At 49.4% G+C, this 21,664-nt stretch overlaps 1 protein-coding gene across 4 annotated transcripts in view; it reads right to left on the reverse strand.

Annotated features, from left to right (window-relative positions):
• PAN2 (poly(A) specific ribonuclease subunit PAN2) overlaps window positions 1-21,664 on the reverse strand; it is a 142,315-nt gene that overhangs the window by 21,404 nt on the left and 99,247 nt on the right. For all 4 annotated transcript variants that reach the window (XM_030196732.1, XM_030196730.1, XM_030196731.1 and 1 more), the window contains exons 17-19: window positions 4,959-5,032; window positions 4,463-4,604; window positions 1,525-1,659 (exon numbers count right to left, since the gene is read on the reverse strand). In XM_030196732.1, coding sequence (XP_030052592.1) covers window positions 1,525-1,659; window positions 4,463-4,604; window positions 4,959-5,032 — 351 coding nt within the window. The remainder of the gene's footprint in view (window positions 1-1,524; window positions 1,660-4,462; window positions 4,605-4,958; window positions 5,033-21,664) is intronic.

Here is a 21,664-nt window from a genome sequence, read left to right on the forward strand (position 1 = left end):
ACCCATTCGATGCCTCACTGCTCCCAGTGTCTAAAGGTCTCGAAGCAGCCATGCTTACTGAGGCTCCCGATGCTGGTGCCATGCTCAACATTGATGCTGACGCCTCCTACCTTGATGCCGATGCCAACGTCGAGGAACTGGACTTGGCTCCAAAAATCTTCTCTCGTTGAGCCTCTTGGGAAACCTGGGTCCTCTTCTTCATGCGAACACAGTTAGCAGGGCTATGGTAGGGCCCAAGACACTGCACACACCAAGAATGGGTATCCTTTCCCAAGATAGTCCGGATTGCACTGGGTACAGCGCTTGAAGCCACTGGGAGTCTTCGTGGACATGGATGGGAAAATCTTGCCAGCCAAATTAAATGACTCGATGGTGCCTAAAAAGGAGCAAAGGCACAAAAAAAGAATGGAAGAACCCAACCGGAGTCAGGGCCTAAAAACGGCCCGTGACGTCGAAAAAGAAAGAAAACGTAAACTCAGGCAAAACTCACTAATAAAGGACAGGTTTCAAAGATAAAAAATTAAAAACTACAATGAAAACAGGAAAGAATAAAGCCAAAAGGCACTAAAAGCTCTTTGAACCGGGCGAGTGAGGAGAGGATCGTAAAGACGCGGCTTCTCCTCATGTGGAAAAAAAAGAGAACTGAGGAGACCGTGTTCATGCAACTGGTGGGAAGGCACTTGCACATGTGCAGTGGAGCGCAGCTCGTGCTTCACAAAGCTCTACTTTTTTTTACTTTGGCATAAATGCTAGATCGGGCGACATAGATTGGCATCTACCCACTTGAGAGAATACTGGAGCCTGCTTGTCCTCGGAGAATGTGGATACGCCTAAATGTAGGTGTGCTATTTACGCTAGTATTCTATAACAGAATCTTGGTGCCATCATAGAGCTACTACTCGGCGCATGGCATCTAGGTGTCCAAATAGTGGCATTCAGTTATAGAATTGTGCCCTATGTGCCAACATCTCTTTAGTCATAGTGGCTATCCTGAAAATGTGCTTGGCACTGGGGTCACCAGGCGCTAAGCAGCACTTCCCAGACGTTTCCCAGGGAGGATGCACTGAAACAGATGTCACGTCTAACAATACAGTCGTCTTTCATTATTTATTATTTGTTAATATGGATTTTGCTCACACTTTTATTAGTAGCTCAAGGTGACTTACAGTCAGGTACACCCACTCACATCTGTAGTCCAACTGTGCCCAAGTCTGGCACCTTTCATATTCTACATACTTACTGAAAAAGAAAATTACAAGCAGCAGCCTAGCACATGAGGAACATACATCAGTCCCTTTCTATTATCAAAGGAAGCCTTATACTGGCTGTAGTCCCAATCTACTCTGGCACAGTCTCTCTTTTACACATGCATTCACTGACTGCTCATGCTGTACAGGGAGAGAACAATAAGGTTAGTATAGAGGGGGGCAGGGTTCAACCTCTCCCACCAATACACAGTACGTGAGTTCACAGTAACCTGGAAACAGCACAAACGTTCCCCCTTCAAGACATGCCAGCACTCACTTCCTTCCTCTGGTGATAAGTCTCCCCAACTTTGATGTGAGCAACTAGGCTTCCTCCAGTCCGAGGATCCAGGATATGGACTACTGTAGCCATAAGGTCATAGATATATGTGCTCTCTTCTTGTGTGGAGCTGGCCTGTGAAGGAAGCAACAAACCATTACAGAAGACTCCAAGTCTTTTTTTTTTCCATACTGATTTATAACATACATTATATATATATATTTATATACTAGTAAAAAAGGCCCGTTTCTGAGACCAATGAAACGGGCGCTAGAAAGGTTTTCATCGTAGTGTGTATGTTTGAGAGAGTGTGTGTGTGAGTGACTGTGTGAGAGAGACAGAGTGAATATGGTAGTGTGTGTGTTTGTTTGACATAGAGTGAGGCTGTGTGTGTGAGAATGAGAGTGTGTGGCAGGGGCCCCCCTCCTTCCTTCTCCCCCGTCATCCCCCTCACCCTTTCCTTTTCCTCCCCTCTCCCTTCCCTGCTTCAGGGTCGTGAGTCCCCCTCCCTCTGCCTTTCAGGGTGGTGGCCCTCCCTCCCACTGTCTTCGTGAAGCTGGCTCCCTCCCTGCCACTGCCACCATGATGAAGCTGGCTCCCTCCCTCCCTTCCACCCACGTTCAGGCTGGCTGGCTGGCTCCCTCCCTCCCTCAGAAGTTCAGGCTGCCTACCTGCCTGCCTCCCTCCCTCCTTTAGGTTGTCTCCGTTTCAGGTGAAAACATGTTTTTTGTTTTTGCAGCAGCGACCGGACAGCGAGGGGGGGGGGGGCGACATCGGGTAACGGTTGGCAGCGGGAGGGTCATCTGTGGGGGGGGGGAGGCAGGAGCGACATCCGTGCATACTCATGGCCCTGCGTGCCTGGCGATTTCCCTGTCTCGCAGTGTACGTCATCGGGTTTGGGAGGGTCGTATGTGGCCGGGGGGAGGGGCAGGACCGGAATGCGGAGCGTGTTTCCGTACTCATGCCCCTGTGTGCCTCGCGATGTTCCCGGCCCGCCCTCGACGTCATCGTGTTTTGACGCGAGGGTGGAGCTACACTTCAGCAAACTGGATATCTTCACCATGACGGAAGTGACGGAAGTTGCAGACTTTTGTGGCTTCATTAGAATGTTGGGGTTGTGAATTATGTCTGGATGGGGCGTGGCTGAGGGCGGGTCCATGACTGAGTGGTGCTCACATCCTAGCCTACCAACTGTACAGGGCTTCAGTGTTTCCCTGCCACAAAGTGAGCTTCAGAACTTGGAGATGAGAATTATTTATATAGATATCACACATAAAAAAAATCAGCACAAAAAAAAAAAAAGCCTAAATCTCCGCGTGGTTTACAGAATATGCCGTGCGCCTGTCCAAATGCCAATGCCTAAATTAGGTATGGACCGGGTGTATTCTATAACAATGCACATAGATTTTAGGAATGCCTACGACACGCCCGTTACAAGCTCATGGACACACCACACCCCCTTTTCAACTATGTGACTTAAAATTTATGAACATTACGTTACATTAATATGCTTAAGACAGATGTGCAAGTAAATTCTAATGAAAGCCAATGTCAATAATTGTTTGTTAATTGGCAATTATCAGCACTAATTGGCTTGTTAACTAATTCAGGGCTTCTTTTACAAAGCCGCGCTAGCGATTCCTGCACAGCAAATGAGAGGAAGCCCATAAGAATTGAATGGACTTCCTTTCATTTGCTGCACTGAGAATTGGTAGTACGGCTTTGTAAAAGAGGCACTAAGTTGTGTACACAAATCCAGAATACGAACGGATTTGCAAGTGCAACATAAATTGCGCTATATAGAATCCGGGGGATAGTGAATCCAAACAGGATCCCAACACAGCAGATAATCTGCTATTAATCAGTGATCCAGTTTTCCATTAGTACCCCTTTCCCCAAATCATCTTCAGACTGTTCTTTAAGAATCTGTTTTGCTGTACTGCAAGGGCACTGCAATTAGTTCAGAATGCAGCTGCCTGCCTGGATGTAAGAGCTGGGAACACATTACTCTGACCTTACTACAACTACACTGGCCTCTGAGATGAGTCAGTGTTCTTAAGCTGGCATTCTAGTTGTTTAAGGCATTACATAGGGATGCTCTCAGCACCTTCAAAATGCTTTGGCTGGTTATGGAAAAGAGCTTAGTAGTGGTTCCTTCTATCAAAACAAGTTTGTCTTGAAACTTTTCAGTGGTGTACCGATTCCATTACTGGCTCTATGCTTTGGAACTCTCTTCAATCTTCAAATTCAATCTTATTTGATGACTTTCAGAAAGAATTTTAAAGCTTTTTACTTCTAACAATGTTTTGGAAAACTGTTTTGAGATGTTCTTGCTGTATGATTTTGTTTTCATTTGTATTATGTTTTGATATTTTAAAATGTTATGGAGTTTTTTTTTTTTGTAATCCACTTAGAAAAGCTGAATAGATGGAATATAAGTATTCTTAAATCAATCAATAAATAACCACTAGCAATGGTACACTGCTTCCCAGTAGAGGGGTGATGAGGATAGTACGTGACTTCAGAAGGCATAGGACAAGTACAGAGATCTGTGAAATAAAGGAAAGCATTGTAAAGCTGAGCATTTGGTGGGGATGGGCAGACGAGAACAGCCAAATCTTTTTCTGCCTTTATGTTCTATGTTTCTATGTAGTTTCAATGCCACACACATACCTGCAGAAAAAACAATGCAAGTGACCGTGTGTGCTTTTGCCGAAACGAGTTTCAAAGGAATGAAAGCATTTATTTCCACTTTGAGAATTCTATGCAAAGCACACAGGTGGACAGAATATGCAGTCTTTGATCTAATGCAGACAATCTAAAAACTGTACATTCCAGAGTAAAAGTGTGTTTATTCAGTAAGAAAAACGTGAGTAAAATATATTGAAGAGAGAAATCCAGGCTCCTTCATGTGCTGGAGAGAAACAACTCCACTCACCTCATCACTATCACTCCAGTTCAGCACTTCTAACTCCTTGTTTTTGGAAAGTTTCATTCTTATAAAGTAAGGAATCCATACATCTTTCAGCTCATTTACAGAGGGAGACAGAGGAGCAATCTCAGAGTTACCAAACTCTTCCCTGAAATGAAAGGAGAGACATGGATTAACCACAGGTGGTCCTGTCATACATAGCACAAAAGAAAAGGAAGGGAAGGGGGATCACTAACCTCGCCTAACAAGCTCATCCCACCATCTCTAATTAATCATATACCCTACAGTCCTCCAATTATAAACATGTCAAACTTTTGCATCCCAACATACCCAAACTGATCCTCCTTACACAGCACTCTCCCACCTGCACCTATACTCCTTCCACACACACAGTCCCATTTAGAACCTTTCACCCTCTTCCCCCAAACACAAACACACATACACACTTCCACCCTGAAACAAACTCTCTCCCTCTTCCTGCCCATTGATCTCAAGTACTCACCATTCTTCTGGGCGAATCTCTCTGCTCTTAGGGACCTCTATTTCGCCCTTCTTCACAGCTTTCTTAAAGGCACACTAGTCAAAAAACACAAGGCAAAGTGTCACAGGAGACAACAGTGAGCATATTATTGGAACAGAAAAGGCACAGGCAGGGAGACAGCCTGGTTTTTCAACAAAGGCAAGGAAAGAACTCCATAGAGTGCAGGATCTGGTGAGACAACTTTTTTTTTTAACTTATGCACATAATATTCAGTTACTATTATCTTTGGGAGAAGATGAAACTTTGTCTGTAAATACCCTGAATGTCTGTATCTCTGATTGTATCATTGTCCTTGTTGAGCAACACATGGATATTAAATGCCAGAAAAAGAAAAATCCTAAGAATTTATTTCATTTACTTACAAAAAAAAATTGGAATAATGCTCATTCTGACAACTTGCAGCTGTTTACAGCCAACACACATAAAGATACGTTCTCCGAAGACAAGCCGGCCGGTGTATTCTCAGAGCTAGGTGACATCATCCGATGGAGCCCAGGGTGGACGATGACTAGTAAGATTAACTTAGAACTTTCTAGCAGCATCCCATTGCACATGCACCCTACTGCGCATCACTGTTGCCTTCCCACCCAACACACAAGCAGGGGTTCCTTAGGATTCATTCTTCCGCAGAGCAGGGAGGCTCTCAGTGTGTTTTTTCTCTCATTTGCAGTGCCTTCCCATGTAGGTACTTTTGTCCCTTTTTTTTTTTTTTTTTTTTAGTATTTTTCATTATTTCTTTATTATATTTGTTTCCCTTTAATTTTAATAATTTTTTAAAGCTCTTAAGGTTTCCTTTCTTTTTCGCGAGTTGCTAGGCCTGTTTAGGCCAGAGCACAATTTGAACGCTGCCCCCTTTTCACTGTTCACAATTGAGGAGCTTAACTTGGTTGCAATTCTTTTCTTGATATCCCAAAAGACCGCCAGTGGCTTCAAAAGGTATAGTTTCGTGAAAGACCCACACTCTTAGTGCATCGGGTGCCTTGGGCCTAACCATGGGCCTAACTCTTGTCCTCTCTTGTTTGAAAATGCAGTTGAAGACACAGAGAGCATGGCACATCCAACAGGAGAGACTTTTTGGTTCCTCAAAGACCGGTGCATTGATTTCGGTACCAGAAGCACCGACCTTGATGGCTGCCAAGATGTCAACATCCACTGGGAGTACACCGGCATCGAGAAGGTCTCCACCTCTCTCAACATCAGGTGCTGAGAATAGGCCCCCAGACCAGTCAGCATTGGACACGACACCAAAGGCATGTACGGGTTCAACATCATCTTCGTCAGCACTGAAAGACCACAATTCTGAGCATTGGGGAAGCCCAAGAAGCATAAGCATTGGTCCTCATCAGCCCATGGTGCCAGGGACCACCAAGGCATTGGCCACCAGTACCCAAGAAGCACTGGCACCAGGAGAAGCACTCCCCCTCTTTGGTAAAGGTGCCGGTGCACAAGTCCCTGGGAAGTCAGGTCCCTGCTACTGGTTCGGCACCGGCACCTTCTTAGGCTGTCTCTCTCCCAGCTCTCTCACCTTTGCCGATGCCAACCTTCAATGAGCAATTCCAAATCATGTTCAGGGAGGAGCTGGCGCAGCTGCTGCAGCTGCAAACAGGTATCAAGGGCGCTTGCCTCAGCTGCAGATCAGCCCCAGATTCTTCCTGAGGCTTCATCCATGCCTGACAGAGATCCTCAATGCCAGCACCTCGAAGGGTGTCGACATCAACACCGACACATACAGTACCACTCATGACGTCCGGGGAGGGACATGATTCTACTGAGCCAAGGAAGGCACAGACTCATTCAGCCTGTGAAGAGTCTGAATAGGACTGTTCATGGGACTCAGAAGAGGACCCCCCATTACTTCTCTGAGGAGGAATCTTATGGAGTACCTTCTGATCCCTCCCAACCTCAAGAGAGACGTATGTCTCCATCTGAGGGGCTCGCTTTCACCAGTTTTGACAGGTAGATAGCTTCTGCCATTTAAGTTAGAGACAGAGGAAGAGCCCAGGGCAAAAGTGTTAACTGTCCTGAACTACTAGTCTCCTCCTAAGGAAGGGGCACAGTACCATTGTGCCCTATCCTGAAAGGTGCACTGATGAAGAACTGAGATTATCCCCTCTCAATGCAGGTTGCATCTAGGAAGGTGGATATGTATTATCATATCCAGAAGGCTCCTGGATTCAAGAGGGCTCAATTGTCACTCTCTAGTGGTCGAATCCGCCCTCAAATGAGCTAGGAGCTCCAGGACTCATGCCTCGGTGCCCCCAGGTAGACAGCCACAGGCACTAGACTCATTTGAGAGGAAAGCTTTCAGACCTCGATGCTCATTGCCCACATCCAGTCCTTACCAGCTGTATACAAGCCTTTATTTGCAGTCTTTGGTCCCCAGTAGACTTGGAGGGGCATAATTGAACAAAAACGTCTATCTCCATGGGCGTTTATCTCCGAGAACGGGTCCGTGAAGGGGCGGACCGAACCGTATTTTCGAAATAAATAGACGTCCATGTTTTATTCGACAATTTGTGAGCTGGGCATTTTTGTTTTTCAGTGATAATGGAAAATGAAAGCGCCCAGCTCAAAAACGAATAAATCCAAGGCATTTGTTCGTGGGAGGGGCCAGGATTCGTAGTGCACTGGTCCCCCTCACATGCCAGGACACCAACTGGGCACCCTAGGGGGCACTTTTACAAAAATAAAAAAAAAAGGTAAAAGAGCTCCCAGGTGCATAGCACCCTTCCCTTGGGTGTTGAGCCCCCCAAATCCCCCTCAGAAACCCACCGCCCACAAGCCTACACCATTACTATAGCCCTAAGGGGTGAAGGGGGGCACCTACATGTGGGTACAGTGGGTTTGGGGGGCGGTTTGGAGGGCTCCCATTTACCAGCACAAGTGTAACAGGTGGGGGGGGGGATGGGCCTGGGTCCACCTGCCTGAAGTCCACTGCACCAGTGACCTGCATACTGCTGCCAGGGAGGTGGGTATGACATTTGAGGGTGAAAATAAAAAGTTGTGAAACGGCATATTTTGTGGTGGGAGGGGGTTTGTGACCACTGGGGGAGTCAGGGGAGGTCATCCCCGATTCCCTCCAGTGGTCATCTGGTCATTTAGGGCACTTTTTGGGGCCTTATTCGTGGAAAAACAGGGTCCAGGAAAAGTGCCCTAAATTCTCGCTAAAAACGCATATTTTTCTTCCATTATCAGCGAAAGGCGCCCATCTCTGATCGCCCGATAACCACGCCCCAGTTCCACCTTCACCACGCCTTCGACACGCCCCATCAACTTTGTCCGCATCCGCGACGGAGTGCAGTTGAAAACGTCCAAATTCGGCTTTCGATTATACCGCTTTATTCGTTTTTCTGAGATAAACGTCTATCTCCCGATTTGGGTCGCAATATAGGCATTTTTCTTTTTCAATTATAAGCTGGTAAGTCTTGCGGATTCTCTTCCACAGCAGCAGGCCGCAGAGCTTCGACAGTTAGCCAGTAAGCAGCTAGAGTGTAGAAAGTATCTGGCCAGGGATGCATACAACTCTTTTGACACTGTCCAAACTCTCTACCCTGGGTGTGGGGGTTGTGCAGACTCATGGCTGTGTCTCTCTGACCTAGAACCAGCAGTTCAGAAAAGACTGCTGGACGTTCCTTACCGAAGTTGACAATCTGTTTGGAGATAAGGTAGTAGAGATCACTGACCTCATAAAGAAGCATACTGATACCATCCAAACCCTGTCTCGGCACCCTCCAGCTGCAACATCTTCCTCATGGAGATTCTGAGTGGGCCTAGGCACCGATTCTACTACTCTCAAAAGCATAGGTTTCCGCCGCCTTCTAGCTCTGCTCAGAACCCCGAGGTTCAGCATTCTCAGCCTTGCTGGTCCTGCCCTCAGAAACTCCAGGCAGCTCCCTAGTTGAAGCAACAGACATGCTTTTGACTGGCTCCAGAAGAGCATAGCCGCACTCAAACAATCCTGACGACTTACCGGTAGGGGGCAGGCTGAACTTTTACCAACATAGGTGGCCCCTTGTAATTTCTGACCAGTGGGCTCTTCAATTAGTCTGTCTTCGTTACGCCCTGCACTGCCATCAAAGATCACCAAATTGTCCACCGAGAGCATCATACATCAGCTCTTGGCACAAGCAGGTACTTGTACAGGAAATCTAACCCCTACTACAGGCTAATGCGGCTGAGCACATACCACCAGGGGAAGGGATTCTATTCCAGGTACTTCCTTATGCCCAAAAAGACTGGAGGGGATTTCATCCTAAGAGCCCTGAACAAATTCCTGTTCAAAAAAAAAGGTTCTGGATGATTTTCCTGGGCACCCTTCTCTCTGTGATTCAGGAAAATGATTGGCTATGCTCTCTGGACTTAAAGGATGCCTATATTCATATTTCAATACTTTGCAGTCACAGGAAGTATCTCAGATTTCAGATAGAGAAATATCACTAACAATACTGTGTTCTGCTATTTGACTTTGCGTCAGCTCCCAGGCTATTCACCAAGTGTCTAGAAGTAGTTGCGGCGTATTTGCGCAGACTGGGAGTATATGTGTTTCCCTATCTGGATGATTGACTGGTCAAGAGCACATTGCAGGAGGGGAATCAGAATCAATGTGCCTAACTATTTGGGTGTTGGAGCTCTTAGGGTTTGTTATAAAATACCCCAAGTCCCACTTTCTCCCAGTCCAGCGATTGGAGTACATAGGAGCCCTGTTCGATACATTGCAAGCTCGGGTTTTTCTTCCACAAGCGAGAGCAGAGAACTTAACACTTGCCTCACAAGTCCAAAGTAGCAAACATGTCACAGCTCTCATTCCGCTGGCACATCTCCATTTGAGAGAGGCCCAGTAGACTGTAGCTGGGAATCTAGCGGATGTCATCCACATTCCTCCAGAGTTGACTCATGCCCTTCTTTGGTGGACAATTAAAAAGAATTCAACTGTGGGACTACCATTCCAAATTCCACCTCCTCAGAAGATGCTAACAACAGATATATCCAACCTGGGATGGGGAGCTCATATGGATGGGTTTCACACCCAGGGAACTTAGTCTGCTCAGGAAACAGATCTCCATATCAACCTCCTCAAGCTTAGGGCTGTTTGGAATGCTCTAAAGGCTTTCAGAGATTGGCTACAGAACCAAATTATTCTCATTCAGACAACCAGGTTGAAATGATCCATATAAACAAGTGTGTGTGTGGGGGGGGGGGGGGAGGACGGGACAGGATCCTACTCCCCTTCTGTCAGAAAGCAGTGGGAATGCGGCAATGGGCCCCCCTTCACAGAATGGTCCTCCGAGCCATATACCTACTAGGAAAAGACAACTGTCTGGCACATAGATTTAGCAAGGTTTTGCAACCGCACATGTGGTCTTGGAAGATCTTGTGGGCTATGCCCATGTGGAGAGACCACACGTGCGGTTGCTGGAGGGCAGGAGTGCTCTGCTACATTCTTGGAGCAACAACTCAGGCAGCTAACAGCAGCAGCAGTGATGGCTGCATTAGAACCGAGGTTTGGCAGGCTCTTCGAGCAGCTCACTCATTTAGAGCTCCTACTGGCAGACACAAACCGGCGTACCACGGAATTAGAACAACAGATGTCTAACCTAATTCTCACTGTAAGCCTGCACTTACTTTAGAACTGTTAAGCTCCCACTTTTATAGCAGTCTACACTCTTATTAGAGCTGCTGAGCTCCAACCTTTATTGTAGCCTGCTCTTGGGGAAGGCTTTCCTCAGCCATCATCTTTCACAACATAATTTCAAACCAGGCAGACGGTTGGTGATACCAGAAAGCACCTCCCACAATAGGCAGCTTGCTACTGAGGCTCTACTTCTTTTTTTGAAAATATCTTTATTGAGTCAAAGGCATAACAATTACAGTAACAACAATGTTCAAACAACTGAATAAACGCTATTCGTACATCAATATAATTTAGTTACATGTTTCTTCAAGTGCAACAAAAAACCGCTAACCAACAGCAACAGTGCAACACTTAGTAGAACCACCCCTGACCCTCCCTTTCCCCCCCCCCCCCAAAAAAAAAAAACAACATTAATGCCATATTCTCCCCACCCCCACCCACTGAGTCTGGAGCCTAGATACCTGCTCCTTGGATATGTTAACCAAGAATGCCCACTCCCCATTTAGAGGCTCTACTTCTATCAGAACTGCTGAACTCTCACTGTGAGCCTGTATTCCCATCAGAACTGCTGAGCTCCCACTCTCACTGTAAGCCTGATTTATAGGTGTCCAGGACTTCACTCCCGAGCATCTGACTGTAACGTATATATCCTAAATTGACACCAAAATTAACACAATCAAAATACTTCTGGTAATCTATTCCCTTTCACTGATCCACCTAGCACTATCCATCCCACTCACAGAACATTACTTCATACCCACCAGAGGCGTAGCCAGGTTTTGACATCAGGGGAGCAGACTTTTGTAAAATAGGCACCAGTGCGAGGCTGAAGGGCCGGGAGAGACGAAAGGGTTAAAATCCTCACAGGCATACATGTGTGGTCAGTGACTCAGTTGTTTGTGGAGGCTAAGGTGGAGTGAGGTGGGCCTAGAGTGGAGTTGGGGCAGGGCTAGGTAAAATCCTTAGGGTGAAGGCAGCACCTATGTCAGCAGCAAAGGGACAGTGAGGGCACTTTTGAACACAGCAGTGAAGGACCCCTTCACTATGTCTCTGGTGCACCTGCACTAGTCATTCTCCCTAGTATCTCTATTACTGAATACACTCCAGGGAATTATATGCCAAAAACATCCATATACTATACCACAATACTACTAATTATTAAACAGACTAGTGTTTACAGTATTCTGTAAATATATGCAGGTACTTTTAAAACTTGGCTGCCAGTCAGTCCTAGCTCTCTAGTCCAGCATCTTCCTGTTGGCCATGTGAACATTGATGTTCAGCAGCAATGTAATAGAATCAGTGTTGCCAGGTGGAAAATTTTTTTCCCACCCAATCCAGCGTAAAAACAGCCCAAAACCCGCCCAAACTCAAACCCCGCCCCTGACACCCCCACCCCCGCGTCATCACCCCGCCCCCGCCGTCATCAACCCCGCCCCCCGCCGTCACAGGCCCTGCCTCCCCGTCATCGGCCCCGCCCAAAACATCACTAACCCCGCCCAAAATGTCACTAACCCCGCCCCCCGCGGCCGAAAAAACCGCCCGAAAAACCGCGGAAAAGAAAAAAAAAAGAAGTCCAAAAAACCGCGACCCGCCGCGGCCAAAAATTTCCCGTGGCGGGTCGCGGAAAACCGCCCAATTGGGCGGTAAAACCGCCCACCTGGCAACACTGAATAGAATGTACAAACTTAGACTGTAAGCCTCCAGAGGCAGGAAAATACCTGTTCTAACTAAATGTAACTCGCCTCCAGCTACTACGATGAGAGGTGTGAGCTAAATACAAATCCAAAGTCCAGTACCGGGTATATTGTGAACACAAAACCCTACAAAAGTTACTCAGGACCTATAGAGCAATACTAGCATACCATAATAGCACTAAATTTCCAGGAATCACACAACAAGGGTCTATCTAGGAAAAGACAGCACTGTAAATATTGCAGTCAGTACTAGAACTCAATACATCTATTGAGAAAACTAAGCAAGCTGGATTAGTACAGATTGATCCTACACAGAAATTGCTTAACAGAATACCTAGCCTCTTTCACACACAGACCCTCACCAAATACAGAATAAGTAATCATAACCTAAAAGGTGAAATTAGATCTTACCTGCTAATTTTCTTTCCTCTAGACCCTCCAGACCGGTCAAGACGCGTGGGTTATGTCCTCCTACCAGCAGAGGGAGACTGAGAAAACACTAAGCTTTTGAAGCCTGTATATATAACCTGTGCAGAACCTCCACTAGCCAGTATAACCCTGACAAAGCAGAGAAACAAAAAACACTAACAACAACTAGCAACCCTGTACGTGGTCACAGTAAACTGCAAAAACAAGAAACATCTTCCGCTTGCTCTTACGGAAACATGTTCCTTTGCCTTTGATAAAACAGTTGGGCTTCTACAGGTGGACCATCAAAGAAGAGCCCCACCTGTCCCAGACTCCTATCACAAAACAGAAATAAACAGAGTCTGCAATTAGAGAAACAACAATCTACAGAAGCCAAGAATTATCCAACACACACACCTCCTGGCCTCCAATACAGACAGGGCGGGCTCTTGACCGGTCTGGAGGATCTAGAGGAAAGAAAATTAGCAGGTAAGATCTAATTTCACCTTCCTCAGCGACCCTCCAGACCGGTCAAGACGCGTGGGACGTACCAGAGCAGTAACTAACTTACGGGAGGGACCTACTAAGGCCAGAGGTCAAAACTGCTGCCCCAAAGCGCACCTTGTCCTTTGCATGCACAGGAATCCTATAATGCTTCACAAAGGAATGCAACGAAAACCAAACCACAGCCCGACAAATATCTAACGGAGAAATCATACTATTCTCCGCCCACGAGGCTGCCATTCCCCTAGTGGAATGAGCAGACCAGCCCCTAGGCACCACAGGACCCTTCACCAAGTAAGCAGATGAAACCGCCTCCTTCAACCACCGTGCTATGGTCACCTTAGGAGCCGCTGCACCCTTCTTTGGGCCAGCATGAAGAACAAACAAACGGTCAGAGGCTCTGAAGTCCTGAGTTCCAGAGAGATAATAACTCAAAACTCTCCTGACATCCAGCTTGGCAATACCACGCTGCTCCAAATCTCCAGCCATATCACCCAACACTGGCAGAGAGATGATCTGATTAACATGGAACTCGGAAACCACCTTGGGCAAAAAAGGAAAGCACCGTCCGCAACGAAACCTTTCCCTCAGAAAGGACAAAAATGGTTCCCTACAAGACAAAGCCTGAAGCTCTGAAACCCTCCGTGCTGAAGTAATCGCCACCAACAAGACCGTCTTTAAAGATAAATCCTTACAAGATGCCGATACCAGAGGCCCGATCAAAGCATCCAAAACTAGCTTCAAATCCCACGGAGGCACCATCCGTCACTGAGGCGGACGCAGCAACTTAACACCCTTCAAAAAACGCACTACCTCAGGCACAGAAGCGAATGACTTTCACTGAAGCTTCCCACGAAAACATGACAAAGCTGCCACCTGAACCTTCAGTGTAGATAAGGCCAGACCCCTATCAACACCATCGTGCAAAAATTCCAAAACTTCCGCCACCGAAGAGCGACACGGCCGAACTCGATGGTCTTCACACCAGTGCTCAAAGATTCTCCAAACCCGGACATACGCCAAGGAAGTGGATCGTCTACGGGAACTCAACATCGTAGCAAAGCCACTGGACGAAAGCCCCCTCTTCAACTTGTGCCGCTCAAGAGCCAAGCCATAAGCGAAAACCGAGCCGGATCCGGCATGATTATCGGGCCTTGACACAGAACTGATCCCAACAAAGGCAGGGCCGCCGCCCCTGCCAACCGCACCAGGTCTCCGTACCATGGTCGACACTGCCAATCCGGAGCCACCAGAATCACCCGACCGGAGTGAAGTTTGATGCGCTATATTACTTGACCGACTAACAGCCACGGAGGAAACACATACAGCCACTCCCGAGGCCAAGGCAACAGAAGAGCGTCGATTCCCTCTGCTCGAGGGTCTCTTCAGCGACTGAAAAAAAAAAAATCTCTGAACTTGCACATAGCGAGCCGTTGCCCTAAGATCTATCACCGAAAGTCCCCAGACCGACACAACTCACTGGAACACTGACCGAAGAAAAGACCACTCTCTGGGATCTAGAGTGTGCCTGCTGAGATAATCTGCATCTATGTGACCTACCCCGGCCACATGCGCTGCCAAGAGAGCCTGAAGATGAGTTCAACTGCACTGCCAAGGCTCTTCGTCCCCCCTTGACGGTTGACATACGCTACTGCCATGGCGTTGTCGCAGAGCACTCGGACTGCCTTGTGGCGAACCACCGACGGCAAGGCCTGGAGCGCCACTCGAATGGCCCGAGTTTCCAGCCGGTTGATGGACCATTCTGCTTCTGCCCGAGACCAGCGGCCTTGAGCTACCTGACCGAGACAATGTGCCCCCCAATCTTGCAGACTGGCATCCGTGACCATTAACAGCCCCTGTGGGGACTCCAACGGCATTCCTTTTCCCAAATTGCGCGGGTTGAGCCACCAGCGGAGACTGAGATGAGGGACCACCGACAGCGGACAACACATCTCCAAGTCCTGCGACAGAGGGGACCAACGACTTAGCAGAGCTGACTGTACCTGACGCATGTGCGCCCTGGCCCACGGAACTACCTCTATGGTCGCCGCCATCAGGCCCAGGACCTGACGATAAGTACGGGCCGTCGGCGCCTTCTCTGCAAGGAACCGACAAATCGGACCCTGTAACTTGGAACCAAAAGGCCGCACGAATGAAAGTGAAGATAAGCTTCCGTCAAATCCAGGGAAGTGAGAAACTCTCCTTTCCGGACCGCACCAGTGACCGACCGCAACGTCTCCATCCGAAAAGAGGGCACCTTGAGTGCCGCATTGACCCTTTTGAGATCTAAAATGGGACGAAAAGTGTCCTCTTTCTTGTGGACCACAAAATAGATCAAATAGCACCCTGAGCGTTGCTGATCTGAAGGAACAGGAACCACGGCTCCCAACGCGAGCAGCCACCGCAGAGTGTCCCTCACTGCTGCCCTCTTGCTCCAAGACTGACAGAGAGATTCTAGAAACACTTCGGGAGAACAGCTTTCGAATTCCAGCGCATATCCACCTCGAAACACCTCGAGAACCCACTGATCTGACCTGATTTGGGCCCAGCTCTGGTAAAACAGACTCAGCCGAGCCCCAACATGCACCAGAGCCTGAGCCCACACACCTTCATTGGGAATTGCGGCCTGAATACTAACCTCCCGTGGAAAAGCCACGCCCTCCGCGACAACTCTCACGAAAGAACTGTGTGCGCTGGAAAAACCGACCCCTAGAGGTCCTACTACTACTACTATTAAACATTTCTATAGTGCTACTAGACTTACGCAGCGCTGTACAAATTAACATGAAAAGACAGTCCCTGCTCAACAGAGCTTACAATCTAAATTGGACAGACGAACAGACAGCTAGGGGTAGGTCCCACTCGATCTGCCCGGCCTATACCGCTGAGCCTCCCTAAACCATCCCCGAGGAACTAGTTCTGGCCCCTGCCTTGAACCGAAAATCTGGAAGCCATAGAACCTTGGTATCACTAAGACCTCACACTAACTTGTCCAAATCTTCTCCAAAGAGCATAGCTCCCTTAAGTGGCAGAGACCCACAACCATAGCCATATTTTTTGTCTGAAGTACGCAACAAATCATAAAAGCCTCAGACAAAAAGGATGAACCCATGTCCAAGTTGGCTAACTCCTGACCCCCAGAAGAACCAACATCTACCGAATCATCCAGGAGCTTCTCGGCCCAATGAAAACATGCCCGAGCTACCAGAACCCCACAAACCGAGGCCTGCAGGGCTAGAGCCGACAAAACAAAACTACGCTAGAGAAAAGATCCCAACCTCCTATCCTGAGGATCACGGAGGGCCATTCCTCCATCAACCAGGATAGCCGTAGCTATAATTACTGCCGTCACTACTGCATCTACCGTGGGAGCCTTAAAGGAATCCCTATCGTCCTGAGGGAGGGGATAAAGCCTCGCCATTGCCTTTGCCACCTTACACGGCAAATCCCATTCCTGTCAAATCATCTCCCGGAGATCCTTGTTCATAGGGAAGGATCACGCCTGACGCTGAATGCCCTTCACCAACGGATCTTGGACAGTTTCCCCCAAAGCCACCTCAGGACCAAACTGAAGGGTGGATGACACCTGATCTGTGAGTTCTGACAGCTCATCTCTATGGAAAATCCGCACTACTGAAGGATCCTCTCCAGGAATCCAACAATCCTGCTCCTGAGAGCCATCAATTCCATCTGACTCCCCCAGATCACTAAGTGCAGCTTCTGCAGCTACAGGAGAAAAACATTGCCTGTCCTCTGACCACTCTAACCGTGGTCTCTCAGCCAAGACGGAAACAGCCCCCTCTTCCAATTGGGGGGGGGGGGGGGGGAGTCCCGATCTCCAGGCCTGATACCGCGTCCAGACAAAATCTGGAGGAAAGCCCACCATTCCTGGACCGTCATTAGGCCCTTTTGTGCCAAAAACGGAGGCCGCAGGCCCAAAAACAGCTGGCTCCACGGGCCGCGTCGGACTCAAGATGGCGGCCGTTCCCGCCGAAACTGTTCCCGCTGACAGCAGCCCTGCCTACGCTCCCGCTGACCCGGAGACTCCCGACACCATCGATCCCTCCGCGGTCAAGACGGGGGGAGCCGCAGCCACCTTTATAGGCGCACCGCAAAGCTACACTGAGCGCCCGGCGCCTCTACCCCTCGCCACAAGCACGCGCGACATCGGAGGAGCTGGGCCGCCATAAACCACGAGGGAAGGGAAAAGCTGTTCCGCAAACGCGCCAAACCAAAAACTCACTCACACTGCAAAAGCACTGAAGAAAGCGCTGCTCCCTCGTTCCAGCAAGGAATCGAAACCCCCATTCGGTCCGCTGAAAATAAAGCGAATGCTACATACCTGTAGAAGGTATTCTCCGAGGACAGCAGGCTGATTGTTCTCACTGATGGGTTGACGTCCTCGGCAGCCCCCTCCATCGGAAAGTTTACTAGCAAAGGCCTTTGCTAGTCCTCGCGCGCCCATGCGCACCGCGCATGCGCGGCCGTCTTCCCGCCCGAAACCGGCTCGAGCCGGCCAGTCCAGTATGTAGCAAGACAATACACTTCAAGGGAAGACACAACTCCAAAGGGGAGGCGGGCGGGTTTGTGAGAACAATCAGCCTGCTGTCCTCGGAGAATACCTTCTACAGGTATGTAGCATTCGCTTTCTCCGAGGACAAGCAGGCTGCTTGTTCTCACTGATGGGGTATCCCTAGCCCCCAGGCTCACTCAAAACAACAACCATGGTCAATTGGGCCTCGCAACGGCGAGGACATTAAAGAGATTGACCTAAAAAATTTACCAACTAACTGAGAGTGCAGCCTGGAACAGAACAAACAGGGCCCTCGGGGGGTGGAGTTGGATCCTAAAGCCCAAACAGGTTCTGAAGAACTGACTGCCCGAACCGACTGTCACGTCGGGTATCCTGCTGCAGGCAGTAATGAGATGTGAATGTGTGGACAGATGACCACGTCGCAGCTTTGCAAATTTCTTCAATGGAGGCTGACTTCAAGTGGGCTACCGACGCAGCCATGGCTCTAACATTATGAGCCGTGACATGACCCTCAAGAGCCAGCCCCGCCTGGGCGTAAGTGAAGGAAATGCAATCTGCTAGCCAATTGGATATGGTGCGTTTCCCTACAGCCACTCCCCTCCTATTGGGATCAAAAGAAACAAACAATTGGGCGGACTGTCTGGTGGGCTGTGTCCGCTCCAGATAGAAGGCCAATGCTCTCTTGCAGTCCAATGTGTGCAGCTGACGTTCAGCAGGGCAGGAATGAGGACGGGGAAAGAATGTTGGCAAGACAATTGACTGGTTCAGATGGAACTCCGACACGACCTTTGGCAAGAACTTAGGGTGAGTGCGGAGGACTACTCTGTTATGATGAAATTTGGTGTAAGGGGCCTGGGCTACCAGGGCCTGAAGCTCACTGACTCTACGAGCTGAAGTAACTGCCACCAAGAAAATGACCTTCCAAGTCAAGTACTTCAGATGGCAGGAATTCAGTGGCTCGAAAGGAGGTTTCATCAGCTGGGTGAGAACGACATTGAGATCCCATGACACTGTAGGAGGCTTGACAGGGGGCTTTGACAAAAGCAAGCCTCTCATGAAGCGAACAACTAAAGGCTGTCCTGAGATCGGCTTACCTTCCACACGGTAATGGTATGCACTAATCGCACTAAGGTGAACCCTTACAGAGTTGGTCTTGAGACCAGACTCAGACAAGTGCAGAAGGTATTCAAGCAGGGTCTGTGTAGGACAAGAGCGAGGATCTAGGGCCTTGCTGTCACACCAGACGGCAAACCTCCTCCAATGGAAGAAGTAACTTCTCTTAGTGGAATCTTTCCTGGAAGCAAGCAAGATGCGGGAGACACCCTCTGACAGACCCAAAGAGGCAAAGTCTACGCCCTCAACATCCAGGCCGTAAGAGCCAGCGACTGGAGGCTGGGATGCAGAAGTGCCCCTTCGTCCTGTGTGATGAGGGTCGGAAAACACTCCAATCTCCACGGTTCTTCGGAGGACAACTCCAGAAGAAGAGGGAACCAGATCTGACGCGGCCAAAAAGGAGCAATCAGAATCATGGTGCCTTGGTCTTGCTTGAGTTTCAACAAAGTCTTCCCCACCAGAGGTATGGGAGGATAAGCATACAGCAGACCCTCCCCCCAGTCCAGGAGGAAGGCATCCGATGCCAGTCTGCCGTGGGCCTGAAGCCTGGAACAGAACTGAGGGACTTTGTGGTTCACTCGAGATGCGAAGAGATCTACCAAGGGGGTGCCCCACACCTGGACGATCTGTCGTACCACACGGGAATTGAGCGACCACTCGTGAGGTTGCATAATCCTGCTCAACCTGTCGGCCAGACTGTTGTTTACGCCTGCCAGATATGTGGCTTGGAGCACCATGTCGTGACGGCGAGCCCAGAGCCACATGCTGACGGCTTCCTGACACAGGGGGCGAGATCCGGTGCCCCCCTGCTTGTTGACATAGTACATGGCAACCTGGTTGTCTGTCTGAATTTGGATAATTTGGTGGGACAGCCGATCTCTGAAAGCCTTCAGAGCGTTCCAGATCGCTCGTAACTCCAGAAGATTGATCTGCAGATCGCGTTCCTGGAGGGACCAGCTTCCTTGGGTGTGAAGCCCATCGACATGAGCTCCCCATCCCAGGAGGGACGCATCCGTGGTCAGCACCTTTTGTGGCTGAGGAATTTGGAAGGGACGTCCCAGAGTCAAATTGGAGCAAATCGTCCACCAATATAGGGATTTGAGAAAGCTCGTGGACAGGTGGATCACGTCCTCTAGACCCCCAGCGGCCTGATACTACTGGGAGGCTAGGGTCCATTGAGCAGATCTCATGTGAAGGCGGGCCATGGGAGTCACATGAACTGTGGAGGCCATGTGGCCCAGCAATCTCAACATCTGCCGAGCTGTGATCTGCTGGGACGCTCGTACCCGCGAGACGAGGGACAACAAGTTGTTGGCCCTCGTCTCTGGGAGATAGGCGCGAGCCGTCCGAGAATCCAGCAGAGCTCCTATGAATTCGAGTCTCTGCATTGGGAGAAGATGGGACTTTGGATAATTTATCACAAACCCCAGTAGCTCCAGTAGGCGAATAGTCATCTGCATGGACTGCAGGGCTCCTGCCTCGGATGTGTTCTTCACCAGCCAATCGTCGAGATATGGGAACACATGCACCCCCAGCCTGCGAAGTGCCGCTGCTACCACAGCTAGGCACTTTGTGAACACCCTGGGCGCAGAGGCGAGCCCAAAGGGTAGCACACAGTACTGGAAGTGGCGTGTGCCCAGCTGAAATCGCAGATACTGTCTGTGAGCTGGCAGTATCGGGATGTGAGTGTAGGCATCCTTCAAGTCCAGAGAGCATAGCCAATCGTTTTGCTGAATCATGGGGAGGAGGGTGCCCAGGGAAAGCATCCTGAACTTTTCTTTTACGAGATATTTGTTCAGGGCCCTTAGGTCTAGGATGGGACGCATCCCCCCTGTTTTCTTTTCCACAAGGAAGTACCTGGAATAGAATCCCAGCCCTTCCTGCCCGGATGGCACGGGCTCGACCGCATTGGCGCTGAGAAGGGCGGAGAGTTCCTCTGCAAGTACCTGCTTGTGCTGGAAGCTGTAAGACTGAGCTCCCGTTGGACAATTTGGAGGTTTTGAGGCCAAATTGAGGGTGTATCCTTGCCGGACTATTTGCAGAACCCACTGATCGGAGGTTATGAGAGGCCACCTTTGGTGAAAAGCTATCAACCTCCCCCCGACCGGCAGGTCGCCCGGCACTGACACTGGGATGTCGGCTATGCTCTGCTGGAGCCAGTCAAAAGCTCGCCCCTTGCTTCTGCTGGGGAGCCGCGGGGCCTTGCTGAGGCGCGGGCTGCTGACGAGAGCGAGCGCGCTGGGGCTTAGCCTGGGCCGCAGGCTGTCGGGAAGGAGGATTGTACCTACGCTTACCAGAAGCATAGGGACCAGTCTTCCTTCCCCCGAAAAATCTTCTACCTGTAGAGGTAGATGCTGAAGGCTGCCGGCGGGAGAACTTGTCGAATGCGGTGTCCCGCTGGTGGAGAGACTCTACCACCTGCTCGACTTTTTCCCCAAAAATGTTGTCCGCACGGCAAGGCGAGTCCGCAATCCGCTGCTGGAGTCTATTCTCCAGGTCGGCGGCACGCAGCCATGAGAGCCTGCGCATCACCACACCTTGAGCAGCGGCCCTGGACGCAACATCAAAAGTGTCATAAACTCCTCTGGCCAGGAATTTTCTGCACGCCTTCAGCTGCCTGACCACCTCCTGAAAAGGCTTGGCTTGCTCAGGGGGAAGAGCATCAACCAAGCCCGCCAACTGCCGCACATTGTTCCGCATGTGTATGCTCGTGTAGAGCTGGTAAGACTGGATCTTGGCCACGAGCATAGAAGAATGGTAGGCCTTCCTCCCAAAGGAG

The sequence above is a fragment of the Microcaecilia unicolor genome, chromosome 3, assembly GCF_901765095.1.
Source record: "Microcaecilia unicolor chromosome 3, aMicUni1.1, whole genome shotgun sequence".
Lineage (NCBI taxonomy): Eukaryota > Metazoa > Chordata > Amphibia > Gymnophiona > Siphonopidae > Microcaecilia > Microcaecilia unicolor.